The 25760-nt window shown below is 24.3% G+C and overlaps 8 protein-coding genes across 8 annotated transcripts in view; 5 read left to right on the forward strand and 3 right to left on the reverse strand.

Annotated features, from left to right (window-relative positions):
- Positions 1 to 1828, forward strand: part of DDB_G0270390 (hypothetical protein) — a gene marked incomplete at both ends in the record, with an annotated part of 2241 nt that extends 413 nt beyond the window's left edge. The window contains one exon of the mRNA XM_641666.1: positions 1 to 1828. This exon is cut by the window's left edge and continues 413 nt beyond it. Within this exon, the coding sequence (XP_646758.1) occupies positions 1 to 1828 (1828 nt within the window).
- Positions 1829 to 2921: 1093 nt separating this feature from the next.
- DDB_G0270802 (hypothetical protein) lies at positions 2922 to 6079 on the forward strand (the record flags this gene model as incomplete). The annotated part of the gene is made up of 6 exons (XM_641667.1): positions 2922 to 2944; positions 2988 to 3125; positions 3215 to 3576; positions 3625 to 3910; positions 4002 to 5791; positions 5877 to 6079. The coding sequence occupies 6 exons, from the start codon at positions 2922 to 2924 to the stop codon at positions 6077 to 6079; spliced, it is 2802 nt and encodes a 933-aa protein (XP_646759.1).
- A 184-nt stretch (positions 6080 to 6263) lies between these two features.
- cpsf2 (beta-lactamase domain-containing protein) lies at positions 6264 to 8780 on the forward strand (the record flags this gene model as incomplete). The annotated part of the gene is made up of 2 exons (XM_641668.1): positions 6264 to 6412; positions 6575 to 8780. 2 exons carry the CDS (start codon positions 6264 to 6266, stop codon positions 8778 to 8780), a joined length of 2355 nt encoding a protein of 784 aa, XP_646760.1.
- A 220-nt stretch (positions 8781 to 9000) lies between these two features.
- Positions 9001 to 9414, reverse strand: DDB_G0270394 (hypothetical protein; the record flags this gene model as incomplete). Its single annotated transcript, XM_641669.1, has 2 exons — positions 9001 to 9029; positions 9117 to 9414. The coding sequence occupies 2 exons, from the start codon at positions 9412 to 9414 to the stop codon at positions 9001 to 9003; spliced, it is 327 nt and encodes a 108-aa protein (XP_646761.1).
- A 320-nt stretch (positions 9415 to 9734) lies between these two features.
- On the forward strand, positions 9735 to 11410 carry ddx49 (DEAD/DEAH box helicase; the record flags this gene model as incomplete). Its single annotated transcript, XM_641670.1, has 2 exons — positions 9735 to 10241; positions 10391 to 11410. The coding sequence occupies 2 exons, from the start codon at positions 9735 to 9737 to the stop codon at positions 11408 to 11410; spliced, it is 1527 nt and encodes a 508-aa protein (XP_646762.1).
- A 940-nt stretch (positions 11411 to 12350) lies between these two features.
- cplA (calpain-like cysteine protease) lies at positions 12351 to 14508 on the reverse strand (the record flags this gene model as incomplete). Its single annotated transcript, XM_641671.1, has 3 exons — positions 12351 to 14067; positions 14155 to 14275; positions 14397 to 14508. The coding sequence occupies 3 exons, from the start codon at positions 14506 to 14508 to the stop codon at positions 12351 to 12353; spliced, it is 1950 nt and encodes a 649-aa protein (XP_646763.1).
- Positions 14509 to 16007: 1499 nt separating this feature from the next.
- Positions 16008 to 20640, reverse strand: raptor (WD40 repeat-containing protein; the record flags this gene model as incomplete). The annotated part of the gene is made up of 2 exons (XM_641672.1): positions 16008 to 20192; positions 20296 to 20640. 2 exons carry the CDS (start codon positions 20638 to 20640, stop codon positions 16008 to 16010), a joined length of 4530 nt encoding a protein of 1509 aa, XP_646764.1.
- An 861-nt stretch (positions 20641 to 21501) lies between these two features.
- Positions 21502 to 25394, forward strand: orcC (origin recognition complex subunit 3; the record flags this gene model as incomplete). The annotated part of the gene is made up of 7 exons (XM_641673.2): positions 21502 to 21660; positions 21829 to 22065; positions 22178 to 23365; positions 23460 to 24703; positions 24796 to 24996; positions 25086 to 25190; positions 25286 to 25394. 7 exons carry the CDS (start codon positions 21502 to 21504, stop codon positions 25392 to 25394), a joined length of 3243 nt encoding a protein of 1080 aa, XP_646765.2.
- Positions 25395 to 25760: the final 366 nt, after the last annotated feature.

A 25760-nucleotide genomic window follows, 5' to 3' on the forward strand; every position in this document is an offset into this window, starting at 1 on the left:
AGGTAGATATTATGTAAAATTATTATTATCAACACCTTATTTAACCTCAAAAGAAGCTGGTATGAATTTACCAATTCCACAATGTTCAAATAATTCAGTATTTTTTAGTGTACCACATAAAGATGCAAATATTAAAATCTTTAATTCATTCATTGATCAATCAAATTCAAGTTTAATTTCAGAGAAATTAAATTTATTAACTTCTCAATCAACAACAACATCATCAAGAACAACAGCTTTTGTAAAACTTGCAAATGAAAAATCATTAAAAGCTCAATGGACTGTAAATGATGAATCGAATCAAAGTACTGATGTTAATAATAGCAATAATAATAATAATAATAATAATAATAATAATAATAATAATAATAATAATAATAATATTAATAATAGTAATAGTTTAGCACCAAAAGTAACTTCCAAACCAAATGTTACAGTAATTCAAAATAATTTATGTTCAATTGGTGAAGGATTACTATCAATGAAATCACATTTTGATTATAAAATTATAGCTGGTACATTATCATTATTTAATGTTGAAATTGAAAATAATATTAACATTATAAATGTTCAAGGTATTGCAATAAAGAAATGGGAAGTTTTAGATAAAGTTAATTCAAATTCACCATCGTCATCATCATCTTCTTCTTCTGGATTTAATAGAATTATACAAATTCAATTAGATTATGGTATTGAAAATTCATATAAATTATTAATAACAAGTGAATATTCAATGAAAGATACAAGTGGTGAATTATCAATACCATCAATGAGATGTATGGGTGAAGAAATCTCAAGACAACGTGGTTTCCTTGGAGTTGAAGCACGTACAAATGTTGAAATCTCTGATATTGGTAATGAAGGATTAAGTGTTGTCGATCTTAAAGAATTACCACCACAAATTAGATCAATGGCAAATCATCCAATTTTATTAAGTTATAAATTCCTAGAACCACAATTTAAATTGGCACTTAAAGTTAAACGTAATAAAGATTGTGCAGTATTGGTATCATTGGTTGAAAGTATGAGTTGGGTTACAACGGTTAGTTATAGTGGTAAAATGATTCATCAAATGGTATTACTTATTAAAAATACACAAAAACAATTCCTAAAGATTCAAATGCCATGGGAGTATGAAATTTGGTCCACAGTTATGGATGGTGAACCAATCAAACCATCCATTGGTGATTCAGATCAACAATTATTAATACCAATTTTAAAACCTGGTTGTTTTGATCAAAATACTCCAATTAAAGTCGAAGTTGTAATTTTACAAAAGAAACTACACAAGTTTAATAATAATGGAAAGGGTAAATTTAATTTCGTAGTACCAAAAATTGATTTACCACTTCAAAATATATTTTGTACAGTTTATTTACCACCATGTTTAGCTTCAAATTGTATTGGAAACTTAAAGAATGTTGAATCATTTTCATTAACTCCACCATCTGCTTCAAATATTAGTGTTAATTCAATGAAGAGACTACAAAATGTTGGTGGTTACTCTCAAAATAATGATATCACCTCTTCATTTTCAAAAGTTGGTTTTAAATCTGCAAGAAAAGCACCAGTTCAAACAATATTTGTCGAAATACCAACCACTCAAAATCAAATCAAATTTCAACAAATTCTATTATCTGGTGACAAAGATTTAACTTTTGGTTTCGATTATAAATTGGAACAAGTTAAACATTTTAGAAATACAAATTTAAATAGAAGTCGTGCAATTACCATAAATCTTATACTCTTTATTTTATTACCAATTCTAACTTTTTATTATTATTTTTATTTAAATAGAAATAATAAGGTTGATATAGTCTTTGAATAAATCGAGAAATCTTAAAACTACTCCTTTAGGTTCAATTAGGTTTCAAAAATTATATAACTATAAAAAAAAAATAAAAAAAAAATAAAAAAATAAAATAAAATAGAACCTTTTTTAGAGTCACCAGATATTTTTTTTTTTTATAAAACTTTTTTTCCAACCTCCAGATATTTTTTTATTAATGTTTTGTTAATTTTCCCTTACCACATGACGCGTTATTTTTATTTTTTTTATTTTTTTATTTTTTTTTAATTAATCTCTTATTTTTTGATATGATTTCTTAGCGACAATTAATTTCTATTAATTTATGAAAAAAAAGAAGCTAAAAACCCATTAGTATTTTATTTTTTTTTTTTTTGATTATAAAACTTTTATGCACACTAGGAATTTGTGTTAAAGAACCAAGAGGAAATTTCTTAAACCATTTATTTTAAGCAAACGTTTTCTGGAAAAAAAAAAAAATTTATTTTTGAACCCTTTTTTTTTTTTTTTTTTTTTTTTTTTTTTTTTTTTTTTACAATAATTAAATTAATTCAATATTTTTTTTAAACTCGTTAACTATAAAAATAAAACAATCAAAAAAATTTCACATTTTTTTTTTTTTTTTTTTTTAAAAAAAAATATCAAAACAATTCTTTTTCAAGATTTCCCTAACCATCGCAACAATATAATAAATCATGAATATTAAAATTTTATTTATTTTATTTTTTTTATTTATTAATTTAATAAAATCACAAATACAACAGGATCAATATGAATGTTTATATTCATTATTTTTTAAATATAATTCATTGGCAGTATTCAGTAATGATAAATCTGACCCTTCCAAACTGGATTTTTGTAACTCAACCGGTATCGATTGTGAAGGAGGAAACAAAATCAAAAAGTGAGTAAATTTTAATTTAATTTAATTTCTTTTATTTTTTAAAAAAAAAAGGTTCTAATTTTTAATAATAAAATTAATAATTTAGGCTTTCTTTAGAAGGGGGAATTAATATTTTATCAAATGAAAAACAATTGGTCTTATTAGATATATTTTGTTTACCAGATCTTTTTCAATTGTAAATATAAATTAAAAAAAAAAAAAAAAAAAAAAATGAAAACAAATATTAAAAAAATGTATATATTTTTTTTTTTTTTTTTTTAATAACATGTAAAATAGATCAATTAAAAGTATAAATATTTCAGATGAAGTTTTATATGATAAAATGACAGATTATTATTCTTTAACAATTATTAATGTTATTGGTGATACATTTAAAAATGGTATAACAAGACCACTTCCTTCTCTTATATTTTTGTAAGATCTATAATTAAAATAGCTTTATTTCCATATATTTATTTATTTATTTATTTTATAATTTTTTATTAATACAAATATATATATAGAAATATTGAAAGTAATAAATTAGAAAATACAATATTGAAATTCTCATTAATAGAAAAAATATCAAATCTTAAAATTGAAGGTAGTTTTATATATTTGGAAAACGATTTAAGTATTGATAATAATAAACTTTCTTATTTAAAAGTAAATGCTTTAAATTATCCAGATTTTTCAAATTTTGAAATACTATCAACTGTTGATTTTAATTTTAATGATAATTTTTTAAAAGATTCAGTTCAAAATGTTTCAACAATTCCATCACTTGATTCAATGTTAATTAGAAATACAATACCATTGGAATTTAATTTTAATCTATGTCCAAATGTAAAAAGATTATTGGTTCAAGGTCCATTATCCAAACCAAGTGGGTATATAGATTTAACAAAAAATATTTTTGTATCCTTATTTTTAGGAAATCCAACAGAAAATTTTAATGTAGATGGAAATTTTCCATTATTACTTGCAGAGAATACATATTTTACAATTTATAATTCAACTTTTAATAATGTTCCATCAAATTTAAAAAGAGGTATTAATTCACTTACAATGATTTATGAAACTATATTTTTAAATTCAACATTACCAAAATTTACTGGTTCAGGCTTTACCTTTATATATCCAAATAATAATATAATTGGAACAATAGATGAATCTTGGTGTGAAACTCATTTATCAGTTAGAAATAATGAATTAGAAGGGTAGTTATTGTTATTATTAAAAAAAAAAATATTTATATATTTATATATATATATTAAATTGTTGTTTTTTTTTTTTTTAAATTTAATTTAGTTCAATACCTTCATGCTTTACATGTTATTTTAAAGATAATGAAACTTATTTAAATGGAGATGTTCTTTCAATGTTTGATAGATTTCTTGGTAATAAATTCACAAATTATGATAAAACAATAGAATGTACAACATTTGAACCAGTTGTTACAATTGATAAATCAAATGGTAAAAATAATGAAATAATTTTATCAGGTAAAGATATTGGTTTCAATTATAAAAGTTGGCTTTATAATGATAAAGTTATGAATTTAACAAAAACTAATAAAGTTGGTAAAAGTTATACACTTAGTATTGATGAAGATTTATCTTTATTAGATTTTATTCCAATTCATTTCATTTATCCAAATAATCAAACATTATTTTTCCCAATTAAAGATAAATTGTTTACTATAAGTTCAGTTACTTCAAAAGTTGATAATAATAATAATTTATTTTTAATTCAAGGTAGTTTATTTTCAACATATAAAGGATACATTAAACAATTGGTACAAATTCAAGGTATAGATTGTAAGATCAATTTTGAAGATTTCTTTCATATAGATTGTATTACAAATCAAGCAATTCCTATAGTTGAAAGTAAATTTAAAAAGTTAACAATTAATTCTGGTTCATTTTCAAAATCAGTTTTAATTAATATTACAGATGGTGCGATAAATCAAAAGAATTGTATGAATGATTGTAATGGTGCTAATGGTATTTGTAATTTATATTTAGGAAATTGTATTTGTAATGAGTATCAATGGTTAGGTGAAGATTGTTCAATACCATATCATTATATTTCATCGGTTGATGTTCCAACAACACCAAATGGAGTTTCAAGTTTTTCAGGTAACTTTGGTGATAAACATACCAATTTATCAATAACAATTGGTAATTTACCATGTGATCCAATTATTTTGATTTCTACAAATATTATTACATGTAAAGAACCTATTGGTAGTGGAACTAAATTAGCAATAATTACACAAAATGGTGTAAATGCATCTATAATTTATAATTATTATCAAGCTTATAAGCAATGCCCTTCAAATTGTTCAAATCATGGTATTTGTAATAACCAAACTGGTGAATGTAAATGTAATTCTTTATACAAAGGTTTTGATTGTAGTATTTTAATTGACAATGGCGGTGGTGGTCTTCCAACTAATTCAACAGTAAATGAAAATACAGGAGGTACAGATATATCAAATCAAGATACTCAATTTAAAATTTATTTTAAATCATTAGTTGAAGTTGATTTTAATGGAAATCCAATAATTGAATATAAATTATTAGATAATTGGAAATCAATTAAAACAAATGATAAATTTATATATAAGCTAACTCAAAAATTGAATAATACTCAATGTGAAATCATTTCAAATATTGAAGAAATTCAACAAATCGATGGTAAACAATTTACATTTGCAAATTTAAATTTCAGATTAGATCAAGGTTCAATTAAATTTAGTTTAAATATAGTTAATTATACTTATCAAAATAATTTAAATACTCTTAGACTTGATTTAATATCATCAGTTGAACAAATTAATTACAAAGATAATGAATGTAATGAAAAAGAAATATCAATTGATACAAATAATAATAATAATAATAATAATAATTTATCATCATTTAATTATATTAAAATTTCAAAGAATAATAAGATATTAAATGGTAGATTCATAAATAAAGTTGTATCAGATGGTAAAGTAACTTTTCTATCTACAACTATTAAAAATGATTCAAATTCTATAATTATATCTTTAAATTTACCACATTGTATAAATGAATGTATTATTGATCCAGGTATGTTTATTTATTATAAAACAAAATTCTAAATTTTTTTTTTTTTTTTTTACTAAATCATAGTTTTTTTTTTTATTATTTTTAGATTTCTCATTATTAGTAGATATGAAATCATATGAATCATGTTCAAATGAAAATAAAAGAGAAGCTTGGTTCCTTCCAGTAGTCATTGTAATTCCAACTATATCTTTGGCATTACTTGTTATATTGATATTTATACTCTATAAAAGATCCACTGTTTTGAAAATCCAAATTCATAAATTAAAAAGAATAAATAAAAAAACATAAAAATAAACAAATAATAATAATATTCAGAAAAAAAAAAAAAAAAAATCTGGGAAAAACAAAACATATTTAGCCCCACAAGCGTTTTGTTTTTTTTTTTTTTATTTTTAAAAAATTGTCAAATTTTCATTTTTCACTTTTTATTTTTTTTTTTTTTTTTTATTTTTAAAATTATTTATTTAGTTTGATGGCATCAATTATCAAATTTACAGCATTATCTGGAGCAAAAGATGAATCACCACCATGTTATTTATTAGAAATTGATGATTTTTGTATATTATTAGATTGTGGTCTAAGTTATAATTTAGACTTTTCATTATTAGAACCATTGGAAAAGTTTGTACTTCATTTAATCAAAATATAATTTTTATCTTTTTATTATAGATTATTATAAGATTATTAAAAGATTATTATAATATTTATTATAATATTTATTATTAATTTAAAATAAAATATTTATTTAATTTACATTTTTTTTTTTTTTTTTTTTTTTTGAAGGGTTGCAAAGAAAATAGATGCAGTATTATTATCACATTCAGATACGACACATATTGGTGGGTTACCATATGTTGTTGGTAAATATGGATTAACAGGTACAATATATGGTACAACACCAGTATTAAAGATGGGTACAATGTTTTTATATGATTTATATGAGAATAAGATGTCACAAGAAGAGTTTCAACAATATAGTTTGGATAATATTGATAGTTGTTTTGGAGAAGATAGATTTAAAGAATTAAGTTTTAGTCAGCATTATTCACTCTCTGGTAAAGGTAAAGGAATATCGATAACACCTTATTTGGCAGGACACACAATTGGTGCATCAGTTTGGAAGATTACAAAAGGTACTTATTCAATTGTTTACGCTATCGATTATAATCATAGAAATGAAGGACATTTAGATAGTTTACAATTGACAAGTGATATTTTGAAGCCATCTTTGTTAATTACCGATTCAAAAGGTGTTGATAAAACATTAGCATTCAAAAAAACAATAACACGTGATCAATCATTATTTGAACAAATCAATAGAAATCTTCGTGATGGTGGTAATGTTTTGATACCAGTTGATACGGCTGGTAGAGTGTTGGAATTGTTACTTTGTATTGAAAACTATTGGTCAAAGAATAAGAGTTTGGCTTTATATAGTGTGGTGTTTTTAGGTAGATTTTCATTTAGCGTTTGTCAATTTGCAAGATCACAATTGGAATTTATGAGTTCGACTGCCTCTGTAAAGTTTGAACAAAATATAGAGAATCCATTCTCATTTAAACATATTAAAATCTTATCATCATTAGAGGAACTACAAGAATTACCCGATACTAATAAGGTTATATTAACAAGTTCACAAGATTTAGAAACTGGTTTCTCAAGAGAGTTATTTATACAATGGTGTTCAGATCCAAAGACCTTAATTTTATTCACTCAAAAAATACCAAAAGATTCATTGGCTGACAAATTGATCAAACAATATTCAACACCCAATGGTAGAGGGAAGTGTATTGAAATTGTACAAGGCTCACGTGTACCATTGACTGGTGATGAACTTCTTCAATATGAAATGGAACAAGCTAAACAACGTGAAGAGAAAAGATTAGAACAATTAAGAAAGGAACAAGAGGAACGTGAAGAACGTGAAAGATTAGAAGAGGAAGAACGTGAACAACTTTTAAATGCTACCAATCAAGATCAACTTCAACAACTACTCCAATTACAACAACAAAAAGAAAGAGGCATCATCGATGACTCTATGGTTCACATGAAGAATCCATTCGAAAATGATAGATTCGATCTATTGGATAGTGAATTTAAAAAACAATCAATGATAACCATGTTTCCCTACTTTGAGAAACATTTGAAATGGGGTGAATACGGTGAAGAGGACGATGACCTAATACTACGTAATCAAGATAAAAAAGTTGAAGAAGTAACAATGGAAGAGGATGAAATTCAAGAACAAGAAATACCAAAGAAAATTATAACTCAAACATTACGTTTACCAATCAATTGTAAAATTCAAACAATAGATTATGAAGGCTGCTCCGATGGTCGTTCAATTAAAGCAATCATTCAACAAATTGCTCCAACAAAGTTGGTATTAATTCGTGGATCCGAACAACAATCTCAAAGTATTGAAAATTATGTTAAAGAAAATATTCGTACAAAAGGTATTTACATTCCATCAATCGGTGAACAATTAGATTTAACTTCTGATACAAATGTTTATGAATTACTCTTAAAAGATTCTTTAGTAAATACTTTAAAAACTTCTAAAATTTTGGATTATGAAGTTTCTTATATTCAAGGTAAAGTTGATATTTTAGATGGTTCAAATGTACCAGTTTTAGATTTAATACAATCAATTCCAATTAATAATAATAATAATAATAATAATAATAATAATAATAATAATAATAATAATAATAATAATACCACTATGATGACAACAACAACAACAACAACGAATGGACATGATGAATCATTTATTGGTGATATAAAATTATCAGATTTAAAACAAGTTTTGGTAAATGCTGGTATACAAGTTCAATTTGATCAAGGTATTTTAAATTGTGGTGGTTTAGTCTACATTTGGAGAGATGAAGATCATGGAGGTAATTCAATTATAAATGTTGATGGTATAATTTCTGATGAATATTATTTAATTAAAGAATTATTATATAAACAATTCCAAATTGTTTAATCTTTTTTTTTTTTTTTAATCAAAAATAAATTGTAAATACTTTTTTTTTTTTATTTTTATTTTTATTTTTTTTGTTTGGGTAATTAAAAAAAAAAAGAAAATATTAAATAAAAAATTAATAAAACTAAAAATAAAAACTAAAAAAAAAAAACTAAATGGCTATAGATAATTTTATATAATTTAAATTTTTATTTTTGTTTTAATTTAAAAAAAAGGCTAATTATGTACCATCATCATCTCCATATAATGCTATAAATAAAGTATTATTTGTTAATTAGTAAAATTAAATAATTTTTTTTAAAATTTTAAAAAATAAAAATATTAAAAAATACCTACGAATATTTAATAATGAAAGGAAATTAGATTTAATATTATTACTTCTAATTGATAATGATTTTGATGATGAGGTTGTTGATACATTTGATTTATTATTGTTTTGAGTTGTTGGTAATGTAAAATTTGGAGAAGATGATGATGTTGTGGAATTATTTGATGAAGAGGTTGTATTAAATATATTTGACTTGCTTGATGTTGTTGTTGTGGCTGTCGTAAATTTAAAACTACTTTTTATTGTATTTGAAGTTGTTGATGATTTTGCTGTTCTATATAAGAATCCAAATGTTTTTGAACTCATTTTATTTTTTTTTATTTTTTTTATTTTGATATTTTTAAAAACTTTTTTTTTTTTATATCTTATTATGAAATTAATCCTTTTTTGTAATTTGGTTTTTTTTTTTTTTTTGTTTTTAAACACACAAACAAATAATCTGATCAAAATTTCAAAAATGAAAAAATAAAAAAAAAATTAAAAAAAAAAAAAATTAAAAAAAATAAAAAAAAAAATAAAAAAAAACCGATAAACGAGAGTTTTTTCACTTCTTTTTTTTTTTTCAATTTATTTACACAAATAAAAAAACAAAACAACAAATCTATTTTTGTTTTTTAAAAATAAAAATGAGTGATAAAACATTTGAAGAATTAGGATTAACAACATGGTTAGTTGCAAATTGTAAACAATTAGGATTTAAAGCACCATCTAATATTCAAGCTAATACAATTCCAGAGATATTAAAGGGTAGAGATATTATTGCAAGTGCTAAAACTGGTAGTGGTAAAACAGCATCATTTGCAATTCCAATTTTAAATCAATTATCAGAAGATCCTTATGGTGTTTTTGCAGTAATTCTTACACCAACAAGAGAATTGGCAGTTCAAATTGGTGAACAATTTAATGCAATTGGTGCACCAATGAATGTAAATTGTAGTGTTGTTATTGGTGGTATTGATAATGTTACACAGGCTTTGATCTTGGATAAAAGACCACACATTATTGTTGCAACACCTGGTAGATTAGCATCACATTTAAATAATGGTCTTAAAATTGCATTAAAATTTTGTAAGTTTTTAGTACTTGATGAAGCTGATAGATTATTAGGTGAAGATTTTGAATTAGAAATTGCTGTAAGTTTAATTTTTTTTTTTTTTTTTTTCAAAATAAAATAATATCAATCTCAAATAAATAAATAATAAATAAATAAATAATAATAGTTAATTTTTTATTAATAAATTTTATTATTTTAATTTTAATTTTTTGAAAAAAAAAAAAAAAGAGTATTTTAGAACATTTACCACCACCAGAAAAAAGACAAACATTATTATTTTCAGCAACAATGACAAAGAATTTAACAAAATTAGATAGTATAGCATTAAATAAACCATTTATATTTGAAGATAATTCAAAGTATGATACAGTTGATACATTGAAACAAGAGTATATTTATATGCCAGCACCAACAAAAGATTGTTATTTGGTATACATTTTAAAGAAACATGAAGGATCATCAGCAATTGTATTTGTAAATAATTGTTATGCAGTTGAAGCAGTTAAAGGAATGTTAAATAAATTGGATATTCCATCGGTTTCATTACATTCATTCCTCGATCAAAAGAGTAGATTAGCAGCATTGAAAACCTTTAAATCTGGAAAAGTGAAAGTATTGGTGGCAACTGATGTTGCAAGTCGTGGTTTAGATATTCCTGACGTTCAAATCGTTATCAATTATAAATTATCAAACTCTTCAAAAGATTATATTCATCGTGTTGGTAGAACGGCTAGATTTGGTCGTTCAGGTAGAGCCATTTCATTCATTACACCACATGATGTATCCTTAATTAAAGGCATTGAAGAAATCATTAAAAAACAATTGGAACTTTATAAAACTGATGATGATGAAGTATTTAGACATTTAAAAGAAGCTTCAACAGCTAGAAAAATAGTTGAAATACATTTAGATGAAATTGAATTTGGTGTTAAACAAAAAGAAAGAAGAACTGAAAGAAATGAATTACAAAAACAATTAAAAGAAGTTAATAATAAAGAAAAATTTGAAAATAATAATAATGATAATAATAATAATAATAAAACTAAAACAACAAAACCTGAAAATAAAAAAGAAATTACAAAAATACAAGAACAACCATCAAAATCAACAACAACAACAAAATCAATTGAAAAGAAACCAACAACTATAGAATCTAAGAAAATTGATAAAGATATAAAAAGAAAAGAAAATAATTTTGATGATGGTGAAATAAGTTTATTTAAAAAGAAAAAAATAACTAATAAATAATATTTTAACTTGTTTATTATTTGAAATTATTATTATTTTTTATTTATTTTTTTTTTTTTATTAAAGTTTTTTATTTATTTTATAAAATAAAAATAAGAATTTCAAATAGTTGATAGCTTTATTTGTTTTTTTCTTGTCCAGTTAATCATTATCTTTTGGTACATCACAGAATCTAACAAATAAATAATTCTAGATTTTATTTTACCCACAATTTCTGGATTTATGAAAATATGAATATATTTGGATTATTTATTATTTCCATCCACAAAACCCATATTTTTTGGAAAGTGATGTCAACAGGAAGTGGATAAATTTTCTCTTCACTTGGTCTTTATTTTGTAATTATTAACTTGGATTTAATTCATTTTATTCATTTATTCCACTAAATTTAAAAAAAAGTGTCTTTGGAAAAACATCATTTTAATTTAGACAGTTACCAAGGTAAAAATTCAGTTGTTGGGAGAAAGAGTTTAATTAGATTTGGTTTCAGTATATCATCCCCAACAACTAAATTTTTACTTTGGTAATTGCCCTAATTATAATATTATTTCATTTCCACATTTCAGTTTCCCCTTAATCTAAATTATTTATACAATTGTATAGTTTAATGTCTTTAATCAAATGCAACTATATTCTCATAGTGCTCTATTAATTATGGTGTTGGATTTATAAATCTATGTAATAAATCCAAAAGAAATTTTATTTTATAAAATACTTTTTTTATTTACCAATTTGTAAATAATTATAATAATACCTTTTGTTTTATTTTTTAACTTTTTATTTTATTTTTTAAATTTTTTTTTATTTTTTTATTTATTTCTTTTTATATGTTTTTTTTGTTTTTTGTTTTTTGTTTTATTTTATTTTTTTTTTATTATTTTTTCTTTTTTTGTTTTTAATAAATATTATTTTTTTTTTTTTTTTAATATTTTTTTTTTTTTTAATCATCATTTTGTTCAGAATCAGAGGATTCATCTTTTTGTTCAATTTCATCTAATGAAATTGAAACATCAGAATAAACTTGAAGTTTGAATGAACGATTAACACTTGGATCAAAAGTTGAAGGAATGATAGTGAATTCTCTTGGTGATTCTGGTTTAACATGAAGACGACAAACGATATCATTTCTCTTTTCCCAATTTGAAGTTTTAGTGAAAACCATTTCATTTTGGAAATCTTGAGCAGTCAATGGTTCAGAATGAGAATCACGAGATAAAACAATGAAACCAATACCTTCATCGGCAATGGTTGAATCTTGAATCAATTGAACGGCGATGACTTCATCTTTATCAGAGGCAGGTACTTTCAAATGGAATTGTGGATTATTGAAGAAAGTTGGTTGATTTGGAGAACCACCAGCAGATTTACCAACCCAAGTACCTTTAACTTGTTCAACCTCTTGGAAAGCGTTTGTTAATGGTTGGAAGGTGGCATTCTTATCATCGGTGAAAAGTGTTAAATGGAAAGCACCTTCGATACCATGATCATAAGTTGATGGAATGACAATGTATGTACCTTCGTCGAGGGTTAAAGTGCAACCAGTGGAACAAGAGAATTTGAAGGATTCAGTTTTACCGACTTGTTCTCTGAATTCGATAGCACGTTTACCAGCATCCAATTGTTTGATAACATAAAAACCAACACTCTTATCATTATCATCTTGACTGAGTAATACACAAGCTCTAGATTTCTTTGTCAAGGTGAAAGAGTATTGTGGATTCTTTGTCCAACCCAAGATATTGATATCACCACCACCATTGGTAGCGGTGGTCCAAAGACCATCGACGGTGATTTCATTCCAAGCTTGTTCTTGACTCTTTGGAAGTGCATAGAATTCACAGTTATCCAATTTCTCAGAGTCTAAATTGAATTTGTAAGTGCCAGAGAAAGCAAAACTTTCGGCGTATGGGATGATACAATATTGACCTGGCTCTAAATCGATCTTACAATCGACAGAGGTTGCTGGGATTGGTGAATTGAAACTACTAACTTTTTTGATATCATTGGTGGTATCCAATATAACCTTTTTACTGCCATTGTAGAATGGATCATAGTTGATGACAAAGAAGGAACATCTTTGATCGGTGCCTTCTGGTTGTCTGAGTTTCAATGTGATTGGTGTAATTTCATCTTTGATGCTTAAAAGATATTGAGTGCATTTGATCCAATGTGGATTATTGATTAAGCTACCGAAATTGTTTTCAGAGTTCCATACACCATCCAATACGATACCTTTGAGTACTTCCTTTGGTGGTTCATTCAAAACGAATTTAATCTCTAAACAAATCTCTGGTGCTGCTTTAACCTTCTTTGCTGGCATAGAAACTGAACGTGGTCTACCTGTAGTTGGTGAGGTTTCTTCGGCTGGGCTTTCATCTGCTGAATGATGTTGATCTTCGTCACCTTTTTCTTGTGCTTCATCTGGTGAACTTGGTGATGCAGTATTATTATCTTTATTGTTACTATTGGTAATATTCTCTTTCTTTACTCTTGAACTTCTTGGTTTCTTATTTGATAATGGGTACCATTTAGCTTCACCATTAGCATGTAATAAATCATTAATTGGAATAGTTAAAGAACCTGTCATCTTATCTTTAAATAAGAAATTCTTTTTCCATGCTTCAATTTCTAATTCACTTGTTGCTGCTGAAACACGGCTAAAAAAACATAAATAAAAAAAAAAAGATATTAATATTTTCTTTTTATTTATTTATTTATTTATTTTAATTTAGTTTTATACATACAATGAAAAGACATCAAAGAAAGTATGGTTAGCTAATGGTTTAGTTTTAATTTCAGTTTTCTTTAATGCTAATTCACATTTGACATTCAAAAAGTGTAATTGACATCCTTTAACTTCTTTGACTATATAAATAATAATAAAAAAAATAAAAAAAAAATTTAAAAGAAAATTAATTATTAGAAACTTTTTTTTTTTTTTTTTTTTTTTTTTATAAGAAAAAAAAATAATAAAAGAAGAAATTACCTTTAACTTCTAAATTACCAAATATGAATTTATCTCTGATATCAGATGATGGTGATGAAGTAGTAGTTGTTGTAGTGGTAGTTGTTGTGGTTGGTGATTCTGTTGTTAACATTTTATATTATATATATATTATATATTTTTTTAATTCAAAATTTTTTTTTTAATGATAAATTATAATGAGCAGTGCAATATATAAATGTTTTTTTTTAATTAAAAATTTTTATTAAATTTTTTTTTTTTTTTTTTTATTATCAAATTGGATTTTATAAGAAAAAAAAATAAAAAAATAAAAATAAATAGGGTATATACAAAAATAAATAAATAATTAAATTAATGAATATTATACAATTAGTTTACAAGGTTGTTAGGAAAAAAAAAAAAAAAAAATTTTTAATTAAAAAAAAGGTAAAAAATAAAAAAAAATAAAAAAAAAAAAGATTTATTTTTGATTTTTTTTTTTTTTTTTTTTTTTTTTTTTTTTTTTTTAATTGAATTTGTTCCAATAATAATTTGATGAAAAAATGGGTTCAGTTTCAAAAAAAATTATTTTAAAAAATTATTTGAAAATTGTTTCGTTTATTTTAATTTTCATTCATGGTGACAGTTTTTTTTTTTTATTTTTGTTATTTATTTTTTATTTTTTATTTTATTTTTTATTTTTTTTTTTCTTTTTTTGAAAACAATACTATAAAACATCTAAACATAAAAATACCACTATTTTTTTTCAGTTGGATTTAAAAATAAATTTATAAATATGCATATGAATAATATAATTATGATAAAAAAAAAAAAAAAAAAAAAAAAAAAAAAAAAAAGAACGTTATTATTTTTTATTACAAAAATTTTTTATTTTTTACTTTTTTTTCCAATTTTTTTTTTTTTCCAAATTTTTTTTGATCTTTTTTGTTTTTTTTTTTTTTTTTTTTTTTTTTTCACTTTGCCACACACCTTAAAGTAAGTTAATTAATTAGTTATAAAGATTTTTAGTGGTTGGATATTTTGATGATGATAAAAATTATTACAGAATAAATTTGTTGAGATAACTTTACAATTCTACATAATACATTTGACTCTGACAGAACATTCCAAACCTACTTTTTTTTTTTCTGAATTAAAAAAAAAAAAAAAAAAACTAATACTAATTTTTTTTATTTTTTTTCCAAATATAGTTTCTTTTAATACAATGAACTCTTTTTTTTTTTTTGGGAAATAAAAATAAATAAAAAATAAATAAAAATTTTTTTTTAAAAAAAAAAAACTTAAGACAGACTATTTTTCTTTTTTTTTTTTTTTTTTTTTTCTAAATTGTTGTCATTATTGTTTTTAGAAAAAAAAAAAAAAAATATACATTAATTCATTTCCCACCAAAATTGATTTAAATTATTTCTTGTGGTTTGCTTAACATTTTTTATTTTAAAGAAAATTCCCCTCTTTGAGTTTAAAAATTATTAAAAGACAGAGTTATTTCTTTTTTTTAAATATAGATTTTTTTATTTTATTTTATTTTTTTTCTTTTTAAATAAATTGATAAATAAATTATATGATTTTTTTTTTTTTATATTTATTTTTTTTTTTTTTTTTGTTATTAAATAAAAATATTTGTATGATTTTCTACCAATCAACATTTGATTTTGATTTTGAATCACCATTATAAATACTAATGATTGAATCAGTGGCACCAGCACCCATTAAAATATTATAAGGATGAAAAGCGACACATGAGACAGGACCAATTCTTTGACCTAAAAAGCCATCATGATAACGAATGGTACAAACATCTTCACCAGTGAAATTCATAATTTTAATTCTTTGATTTTGAGAGCCACAAGCAATCAATGGAGCATATTCGTGGACAGAGAAAGAAGAGATGACATCATTATTGTGAATAGTGGTTGAAGAGCATTCATAAGAATGTTGCCAAAATTTGATTTCACCTGTACTACTACCAGAGACCACTGTTTTACCACCTAAACTTGCTGGCATTGAAACGTTTACAATGTAGGATTTATGTTCGGTCAATGTTGAGACACAACTATATTTTCCAGGTATTCTTTGATCGAATAATTTCACTAAACCATCAGAGAAACCCGCAGAGAATAAAGGACCTCTCTTTTCATTGGCCATACAAGTTACCACAGATTCCGTACCAATGAAAATATCTTGCACACCTAATTCCCTCTCGACATCCCAAATTCTAATCTTTGGAGAGTCTGGAGTTTCACCAGAGACCAAAACCAAACCACTATCACCTTTCCAATCTAAAACGAGACGACCAATTGGATCATTACCAGTGGTGGCAAATTCTGGAAAAGCTCTCCAACTTGAAACCATTTTCAATGTATCATTACTCTCGTAGCCTCTCCAAATTCTAACGACACCATCATCGGCGGCGGTGATAATCATTGACGGATCATAATCATTGACCAATTTCATACTTGTGATACGAGTGCCTGACATATTACAATTGTTAAAAGTATTGATACGTTGACCATCATCATAGTTCCAAACACTAATATTCTCCAAGCCATCGGAAACCACCAATATATTATCGAATGGATGAAATTGTAAATGAGAGATTGGTTGACCATTTGGCTCGGCGAAAATGGTCATTTGTGAGAAAGATTTTGGTGGTTGTTGTATAATATTTTGAACGGCCTCTTTAGACTCTTGAATGATCATTTCATTTCTTTGACGTTTCCATTTCTTTTCAATACTTTCAAATGATTCGAAATCCTCACCAGTAGATTGCATCATTGGTTTGGAGAAGTAATTACAACTCCATTCATAATAGTCTGAATAAAGTTCATCCTCTTCAAATGGCATTGAATCTGATACCATTAAGAAATCGTTTTGTAATGATTGACTGCTTGAATTCATTGATGAGATTGATTGTGACATTTTATTTGTTTTATTACCACCTAATCCACTTGAAAGTGATAATGATTGAAAAGTATTTGCCAACTGATTACCTAATCCATTATTATTATTTATATTATTATTATTACCATTACCATTATTATTTATATTATTACCATTATTATTTATACTACTATTATTATTATTATTATTATTTATATTACCATTATTTATATTATTATTATTTAAATTTAATTGATTACCATTTAAATTTGTACCAACATTATTTGTTGATGAAGTTAAAATTGGTGATCTTTGATTTCCTAATTTTGTTTTTGTTGGGGATCTTGGATCTCTATTGGTTATACGTGATATATTTACAAATGTATTTCTAATTGAACTATTACTATTATTTAATCCAAATCCACCACCACTACTACCTCCTAAATTATTATTACTACTATTTAAATTACTTCCATTCATACTAGCACCTAAATTACCATTACTACTATTTAAGAATCCACTACCACTACTATTTAAACCATTCATACTACCATTTAGGTTATTAAAATTGAAATTTGTACGATTGATTAGATTATGTGACATTAATTCTTCCATAGAGAATTTTGAAGAGATTCTTTTTACAATGGATTGTGCACGATTAGCAACTTGATCGAATGGATCTGTACAAAGGTTTAGAATGATTTTCCAAAGACAACCATACACTGATGATTGTGAACCATTACCATAGAGATCACTATTGTTATTTAAATGATCAGCATCTGATATCTTTGGTACGGATGCACGTTTCTTTGATTTTCTTGATTCCTCTAAACGTTTTGCCTCTAAAACTGCACGAAGTCTTTCCTCTTGTGCAATCTCTTGAGCGACTTGTACAAAGTTACTCTCATAGGAGGAAACGATTCTGGATAATGATATAACCAATTCCTTTCTTACCATTGGTGAACAATCTGCAGTGATGACGGCAAGGGTGAGAGCAAGATTTAATTCGATATTAGTTCTTTGTTCACTTCCTTCTGCACCACCAATTAACTCACCCAATGCAACGACAGCCGATGCTCTAACCTCTGGTGAGACATCTGTGAGAAGGAGACATAATTTCTCATGGGCATTCTCTTTGATTGCAGCCCATTTAGCCTCTTCAAAGTTCTCCCACATTTTTGCCATACAAAGTATCATCCATCTACGTACCATTGGATCTGGATCATTCAATTGTGATAAACAGATGGGTAGGAGGTTACCAATGAGACATGCATTTTGTCCGGGTCTACAGTTGTTACAAATTGTCGAGAGTACAAAAGCAGACATTGTTCTTTGATCGGCTGGAATTTGTGGTGATGATAAGACACTTATGAAATAGGCATGACCATTCTCTTTAACTAAATCCAATTGACAAGATTTATCCAACGCCAAAATCTTGGCCCAAATAAACACCAAGATATGACGTAAATCTCCAGCTGGTGATTGTAACAATTTCAAAACATAAGGAAAGATACCAACACAAAGGGCCAAATTAACAGCCCATGGTCCAAGATCTAAAAATTTACCCAACAATACCAATGCACGTAAACGATGTGCTTGACTCAATAAAACTTGTAATACAATTGGTAATTGTGCTGGTGGATCTTTATGTTCGGAACCAAATTCCAACCAAACTTCGAATGCTGTCAATTGTTCAGTGAAAAATGGTGATGATTTAAACTCGGCATTTGGATCAGCCAATAGGGTTGGTAATTGAGAGATAACCAAATCAACAGCCAAATCCCAAGCCTGCCACATTGCATGCTGATAGGTTGGTGGTAATCTTGGACAAGAGATGGGAGTGCAATTTGCCGATCTCATAATTCTCTCTGCCAAAAGATAGTTTCTGAACAATGATGCCACCAATAGATCTTGACGGAATAACTTTTGAAACAAATGTCTTGGTAATACATTCCATGCAATAGTATCGGTTACAGCAGTGAAAATCCAATTCAATTCACCCAATGGGGTTCTTCTACTACTTAAATTACCTGGTATCTTATCGAGCATATCAGCAGTGATACCAGTCAATATTGAATGACTACAAAACCATCTCAAAGCGATTCGAATTGGTGTTGTTAAACATGCTGTAAACATATCCGCTGGGAAATCTGGATTCATTGGTAAAATTTCATTTGCACTACATGCCGCCAATAAAATACAATCACGTTGATGTGATGATGATGAACTACTACCACTTTGATTATTATTTACACTATTACTACTACCCATATTTGGACTATTAGTATTACTATTATTACTTGAATTATTATTTGAATTATTATTATTTTGTTGATTATTTCCATTTGTATTTCCATTTGTTGAGTTTGTAGTATTATTTTGATTATTTTGATTACTATTTTGATTATTATTTTGATTATTATTTTGATTATTACCACTAAATCTTTCTAATTCTTTATCACGTTGTTCAGCAAATTGATTAAACCAATTAATGATTAAACCTGCAGCAGAACAATCGAAAACATAAATTGATGGTGTACCCATCCAAGTTTGTAATTCATAAATTGATAGGGGAATATATTGAGTGAAATTTCTATTGAATACCCAAATCTCACCATTGGTAGTTGGTTTAGGAACACCATGACCATTGTAATGAAATAATACACGTTCATCCTTTGCATTTCTACGTAATGATAAACAAAGTTTTTTAACTTCTTCAACTGTTGGATCCAAACTTTGCTTATATCTTGCTTTCGATTGCCATTTCTCATATTGTGCCTGTAATGTCTTTCCAATCAAATCTAATGCTTTCTGTGGTGGTTGTGTAGATGGATCAAACCAACATTCCATTCTTGCACAAGGAAATGTTTTAATTACATCTGGTGGATCAACCCCAATATTTAAACATAATACTAAAGCAACACTAACAGTTTTCATCTTTTTTTTAAAAAAAAAAAAAGTGTAAGTAATTTAAAAAAAAAAAAAGAAAAGAAAAAAAAAAAAAAAAAAAGAAAAAAAAAATTTTAAAAAACTAACCTACTCTTTCTCTCATTCTCCATTTTGCAATCTTTGTTTTTTGAACATCAGGTGTTGCATTATCTTTATGTCTTTCTTCACCAAAAAATGGTTTGTTTTTATTATTGTTGTTATTATATTTCTCTTTTTTCTTTGCTTGTTGGTGAGTATTGCTAATGTTACTAACATTGTTGTGGTTATTAACATTCTCGTTATTATTATTATTGTTATTATTATTGTTATTATTATTATTATTATTATTATTATTATTAATATTATTTACTCCATTCACATTATTACTATTAATGCTATTATGAAGTCCACTTGAATTTGCTAAATTCGAACTACTGAAATTATATGATTTATCCATTTTTTTTTTTTTTTTTTTTTTTTTTTTTTTTTTTTTTTTTTTTTTAAATATTATCTTTCGGTTATCGTATGTATTATTACTAAAAATTTATTCTATAAAATTGAATCTTTAATTGTTTTTTTACTTTTTTTTTTTTTTTTATTTTATTATTTTTTTTTTTTTTTTTAAATAACTATAGTTTTATTTTTATTTATTTGTTTATTTTTTTCACTTATTATTTTTTAAATTTAATTATTTATTTAACCACACCACACAATATGTGTGTTTTGTTTAATTTAAAATATAAATATTACACATAAATTTTAAGTTATATAAAACAAAATAAATAAAAAGAATTGGTTTTATTTTTAATTTTTATTTTTTTTACTATTTTTTGAGGGTTAAAACTATCTATAAAATTACAAAGGTATCAAAAAAAAAATAAAAAAATAAAAATCAAAAAAAAATTTTGAAAAAAAAAAAAAAAAAAAAATTAAAAAAAAAAAAAAAAAAAAAAAAAAAAAAAATCAATTTTTTCGAATTTAATTTCATTGGAAGCATTGCTTCAAAAAAAAAAAAAAAAAAAAAAATACCAAAATAATACTAACTTCAAAATAATTTATTACTGGATCGAATATTTTCAAAAATAACATCTATTCATTATTTTGGGGAATATTATTATTATTATTATTATTTTTATTATTTCAATTACTATCATTTTTTTAATTTCCATATTTAACACAATATTGGGAATCCCGCGCAAAAAAAAAAAAAAAAATATTAATTTTTAATTTTTTTTTTTTTATTCACCCGTTTTATTATTTTTAATTTTTTTTTTTTTAGAAGGAAAGAAGAGATTCAAACTAATAACTTATCACAAACATGGCGGGTGAAAATTATTGCTCAGTTTGTGAAGGTATTATTAGCACAGAGAATGATTTGGCGGTTTGTTATAAATGTAAAGAAGAGATTTTCCATAAAGCGTGTGGAAAAAAAGTATTTGACTCCCTTAGATGTCTTAATTGTGGACCAATTGAAAAGGTAATTTTTTCATTCACAATAATAAATAAATAAATAAATAAATATAAATATATATAATGTTTTTTTTTACTAATAAATAAATATAAATATATATAATGTTTTTTTTTTTTTTTTTCTTTTTTTTTTTTAAAATTAAAAATTATGTTTTTATATAAATGATAAGAGTAGAGATCATTAAGTCATCAAATAGGAGAGATATCAAAAGGTAAAGCTAAATTAGAAACAAGAACTAGTAGGTTCACAGGTATAAATGTAACTAAAGAATTTATTGAAAGTGGTGAATATGGAATAAGTAAAGGTGATGATGATGATGATGGTGATTATGTTGGTGGTGATGATTCATCAAGCGATGATGAATACTTTGGTAATCCAACAGTCCTAAACAATTATCCAACTACTATGAATGTAATATATAAAATTATTTCCAATATTTTTTTTTTTTTTTTTCCTGAACCCCTAAAAAAATACTTATACTAACCTTTTTTTTTTTTTTTTTTTTTTTTTGTATGTAAAAAAGAATGTTGATTTAAATTTTCCTACATTTTTTTTATTAAATGAAGATATGAAAAAACGAAAACAAAAAATAAAAGAAGATGGAAATAATGAAGAGATTAAAAAAATTGAACAAGAAGAAAAAATGATTATTCAAGAGTATCAAAATGAAGAGATTTTAAAATTTTTTGGAGATAGGAGTTGTTTTAAACAAACTCAACTTGCATATGAAGCAATGGTTCAATGTTTAAAAGATTTGAAAGAGTCAATTGAACGAATGTTTAAAGTTGTTAGCGTCAAAACTTTAGGTGATATTAGTAGTTTCATATCAATGTCGTATCCTAAAAAGAGTTTATTGGATATTAGAGATATAGCATTAGAATTGATTGGTCAATCCATTGATGACAGTATCCATCATATACCAACATCAATACTTTATACAAGTTCATCATCACCAGAGGTTGCACAATTATTTCAATCGGTTCCATCCAATGTAATGATGAGAATTAAATCACATCAACCATTCAGTAGTGATATTAGTTCACATTTATGTGAACCACCAACCATAACATTAAATCCTGATTGTTGTAATACATTTAAATCAACCGTTTCAACCATTTGTCATTCATTAACCAAAGATTATGATGTCACTAAATTCCCATCACCACATTTTGAAGATTTATCACGTTGGTATTCAAATTATTTCTCAATACCATTAATTCAAGAAGTTATTGAATTATTTAAACAACAACAACAACAACAACAACAACAACAACAACAACAACAACAACAACAACAACAACAACAACAACAACAACAACAACAACAACAAAAAGATAAATTAGAAGAAATAATGTTAGTTAGAACACCAGTTATATTGGTTATTGAAGATTTTGAAACATGGAATTCAGAGGTATTATCAGATCTTATTCATTTACTTTCAGCATATCGTCATAGGATACCATTTGTATTATCATTTTCAATTTCAACAAGTGCTGATGCAATTCATAAAGTTTTACCCTATCAAGTGGTGTCACTATTAAATTTAAAATCACTTCATCTTCGTTCTCAAAATGAAATGTTTGAACAATTAGTAAAACATTTATTTTTAAAAAGTCAACCATATATCATTAGTAAAAAAGCTTATTTATATTTATATTATAATTTTAAAAATTCTTATATGTCACTTTCAACAACAATATCAGTATTAAGAGTATGTATATATGCAAATATATTACTTATTAATAAATTAAATATACTAATTTATTATTATTATTATTATTTATTATCTATTCTTATTTATATAGCATTTTATTATTGATCATTTTTTAGAGAATGGATTATCATATTTGACTTTAGATCTTTCAAATTTTCAAATTGATTTAAAAGATGATGATGATGATATGGATGGTTGTTCAACAATAAAGCTTGAACCTGAAAATGATTCAACTGATTCAACTGTTAACGATGAAGTAGGAACAGGTGATAATATTGATAATGATAATGTATCAACACATGGTGAAGAAGATACACCCGATAGTCTTGTCAAAAGTGATATTGAATGTCAAACATTATCATACTCAAGTGATGATGAAAGAAATGATTATGATACTTCAACAGATTCTGATAATTGTTCTAATTTTCATAAAAAAAAACCTAATAGTAATAATAGAATTAAAAGTGATTTAGAGTGTAATGATAATGATAAGGATAATGATGATAATGATAATGATATTAATGAAAATAATAATAATATTAATAATAATAATAATAATAATAGTAATAATGATGATAATGATAAGGATTCATTTGGACCAAAAAGAATACCAAATCAAAGATTTGTAACCTTAATTCAAAAATTACCATCTTTAAATACAGATGAAATTGAAAATTCAAAGATTTCAACAAATAGAAAACTAAATAAATTACAAAGTAATTTAATAATATTTAAAGAGAGTAGACCAATAATGTTGGAATTATATTATACGATTCTATCGAAATTCCAAAAATCAAAAACATTGAAATATTCAGAACTACTCAAGAAAATATCATTAAATGATAGAAAATCATATGAAACATTAAGAAAGACAATTTTAACAAATCCAGAATCCAAACAATCAATTGAAACATTATTAGATTTGTTGAAAACCTCAAGACATCACTTCGAAAGAATTATCAAAGCCACCAATAGTTTAAAATTATTCCAAACACCAAAGAGCAAAAAGTATCAGGATTTAGTGAAAATTGAAAATCTAATTTTAAAATGTAGAACTTTGTCAAATAATTTTAAAAATCTATTATTACCTCCAGATGAACAATCAAAATCTATTAAAAATGAAATTAAACAACAACAACAACAACAACAACAACAACAACAACAACAACAACAACAACAACATCAACAACAACAAAAAATTGAAAATGAACAAAAAAATTGGAGCATTAAAAAGAAAAGAGAACATCAACTTCGAAATATTCAAAAACCAACAGATTCTTATTTTAAAATTTATTCAAGAGAATTTTTAGATGATATAGTTTCTGTTATTATAGAGTAAAATTTTTTATTTTTATTTTTTTTAATTTATTTATTATTTTTAATTTATTAATTTTTTTTTTTTTTTTTTTTTTTTTTTTCAATTTTAGGGATTATTTATATCCTCCATTAGTTTCAGTGCCCTTATCAGAAATATTTGATTTTACCCAAACAGTATTCATTACCCAAAGTAGATTCAATTTCCATACAGCAGAAGGAATTAACGATAATTTAATACATTCAGTAAGAAAATTAAAATGTGAATGCTGTATTGATTCTCTTTGTGGTACTATGGATGATTTTTCAATTTCGTTTGTACCATTTTATTTTATTTTATTTTTATTTTATTTTTTTATACAAATTTGTATTTAATACTAATAATAATATTTTTAAAAAATAGTTTTATTTTATTATTAAGAAGTGGTAGATATATTAATTATTTTGATTGGTTAACTTCATTTTGTTCAATTATAAATGGAGATAATAATCCAACTCCTAATCTAAAGTAAGTATTTTTTATTTTTTTTTTTATTTTAATTTTTTTTTATATATATATATTTTTTTTTTCTTTAACTCACCATTTTTTTATTTTTTTATTAGGGCAAGATTTATAAAATCAGTCGATACATTTGTAAGTTTGGAATTAATTAAAAAAACTAGGAAAAGAAAAGATCATTTTGAAAAAATTGCTTTCTTAACTACATCATAAAAATAATTATAAATAAAAATAAAACATTTATTTATTAAATATTTTTAAATAAATATAAAAATCAATTTTGGTTTAAATTGGAAATGAGTGTCATTTTATTTTTTTGATCAACCCCCACACCCATTGCGGACAATATTCCTATTTTTTTTGTTTTTTATTTTTTTATTTATTTTTTTTTTTTATTTTTTTTTTTTATTTTTGTATTTTATTTTTTAATTTTTTTTTTTTTTAATTTTTTTTTTAATTTTCAAATTTTATGTTCAAAAAACAAATTTTTCCATTTATTATTTTATTGTTTTCTTTTTTTATTTACTATTATAACAATAAAAATAATAATAATTTAACAAAAGAAGAAGGTTTATTTAA

Source organism: Dictyostelium discoideum (assembly GCF_000004695.1).
Source record: "Dictyostelium discoideum AX4 chromosome 1 chromosome, whole genome shotgun sequence".
NCBI classification, from domain to species: Eukaryota; Evosea; class Eumycetozoa; order Dictyosteliales; family Dictyosteliaceae; genus Dictyostelium; species Dictyostelium discoideum.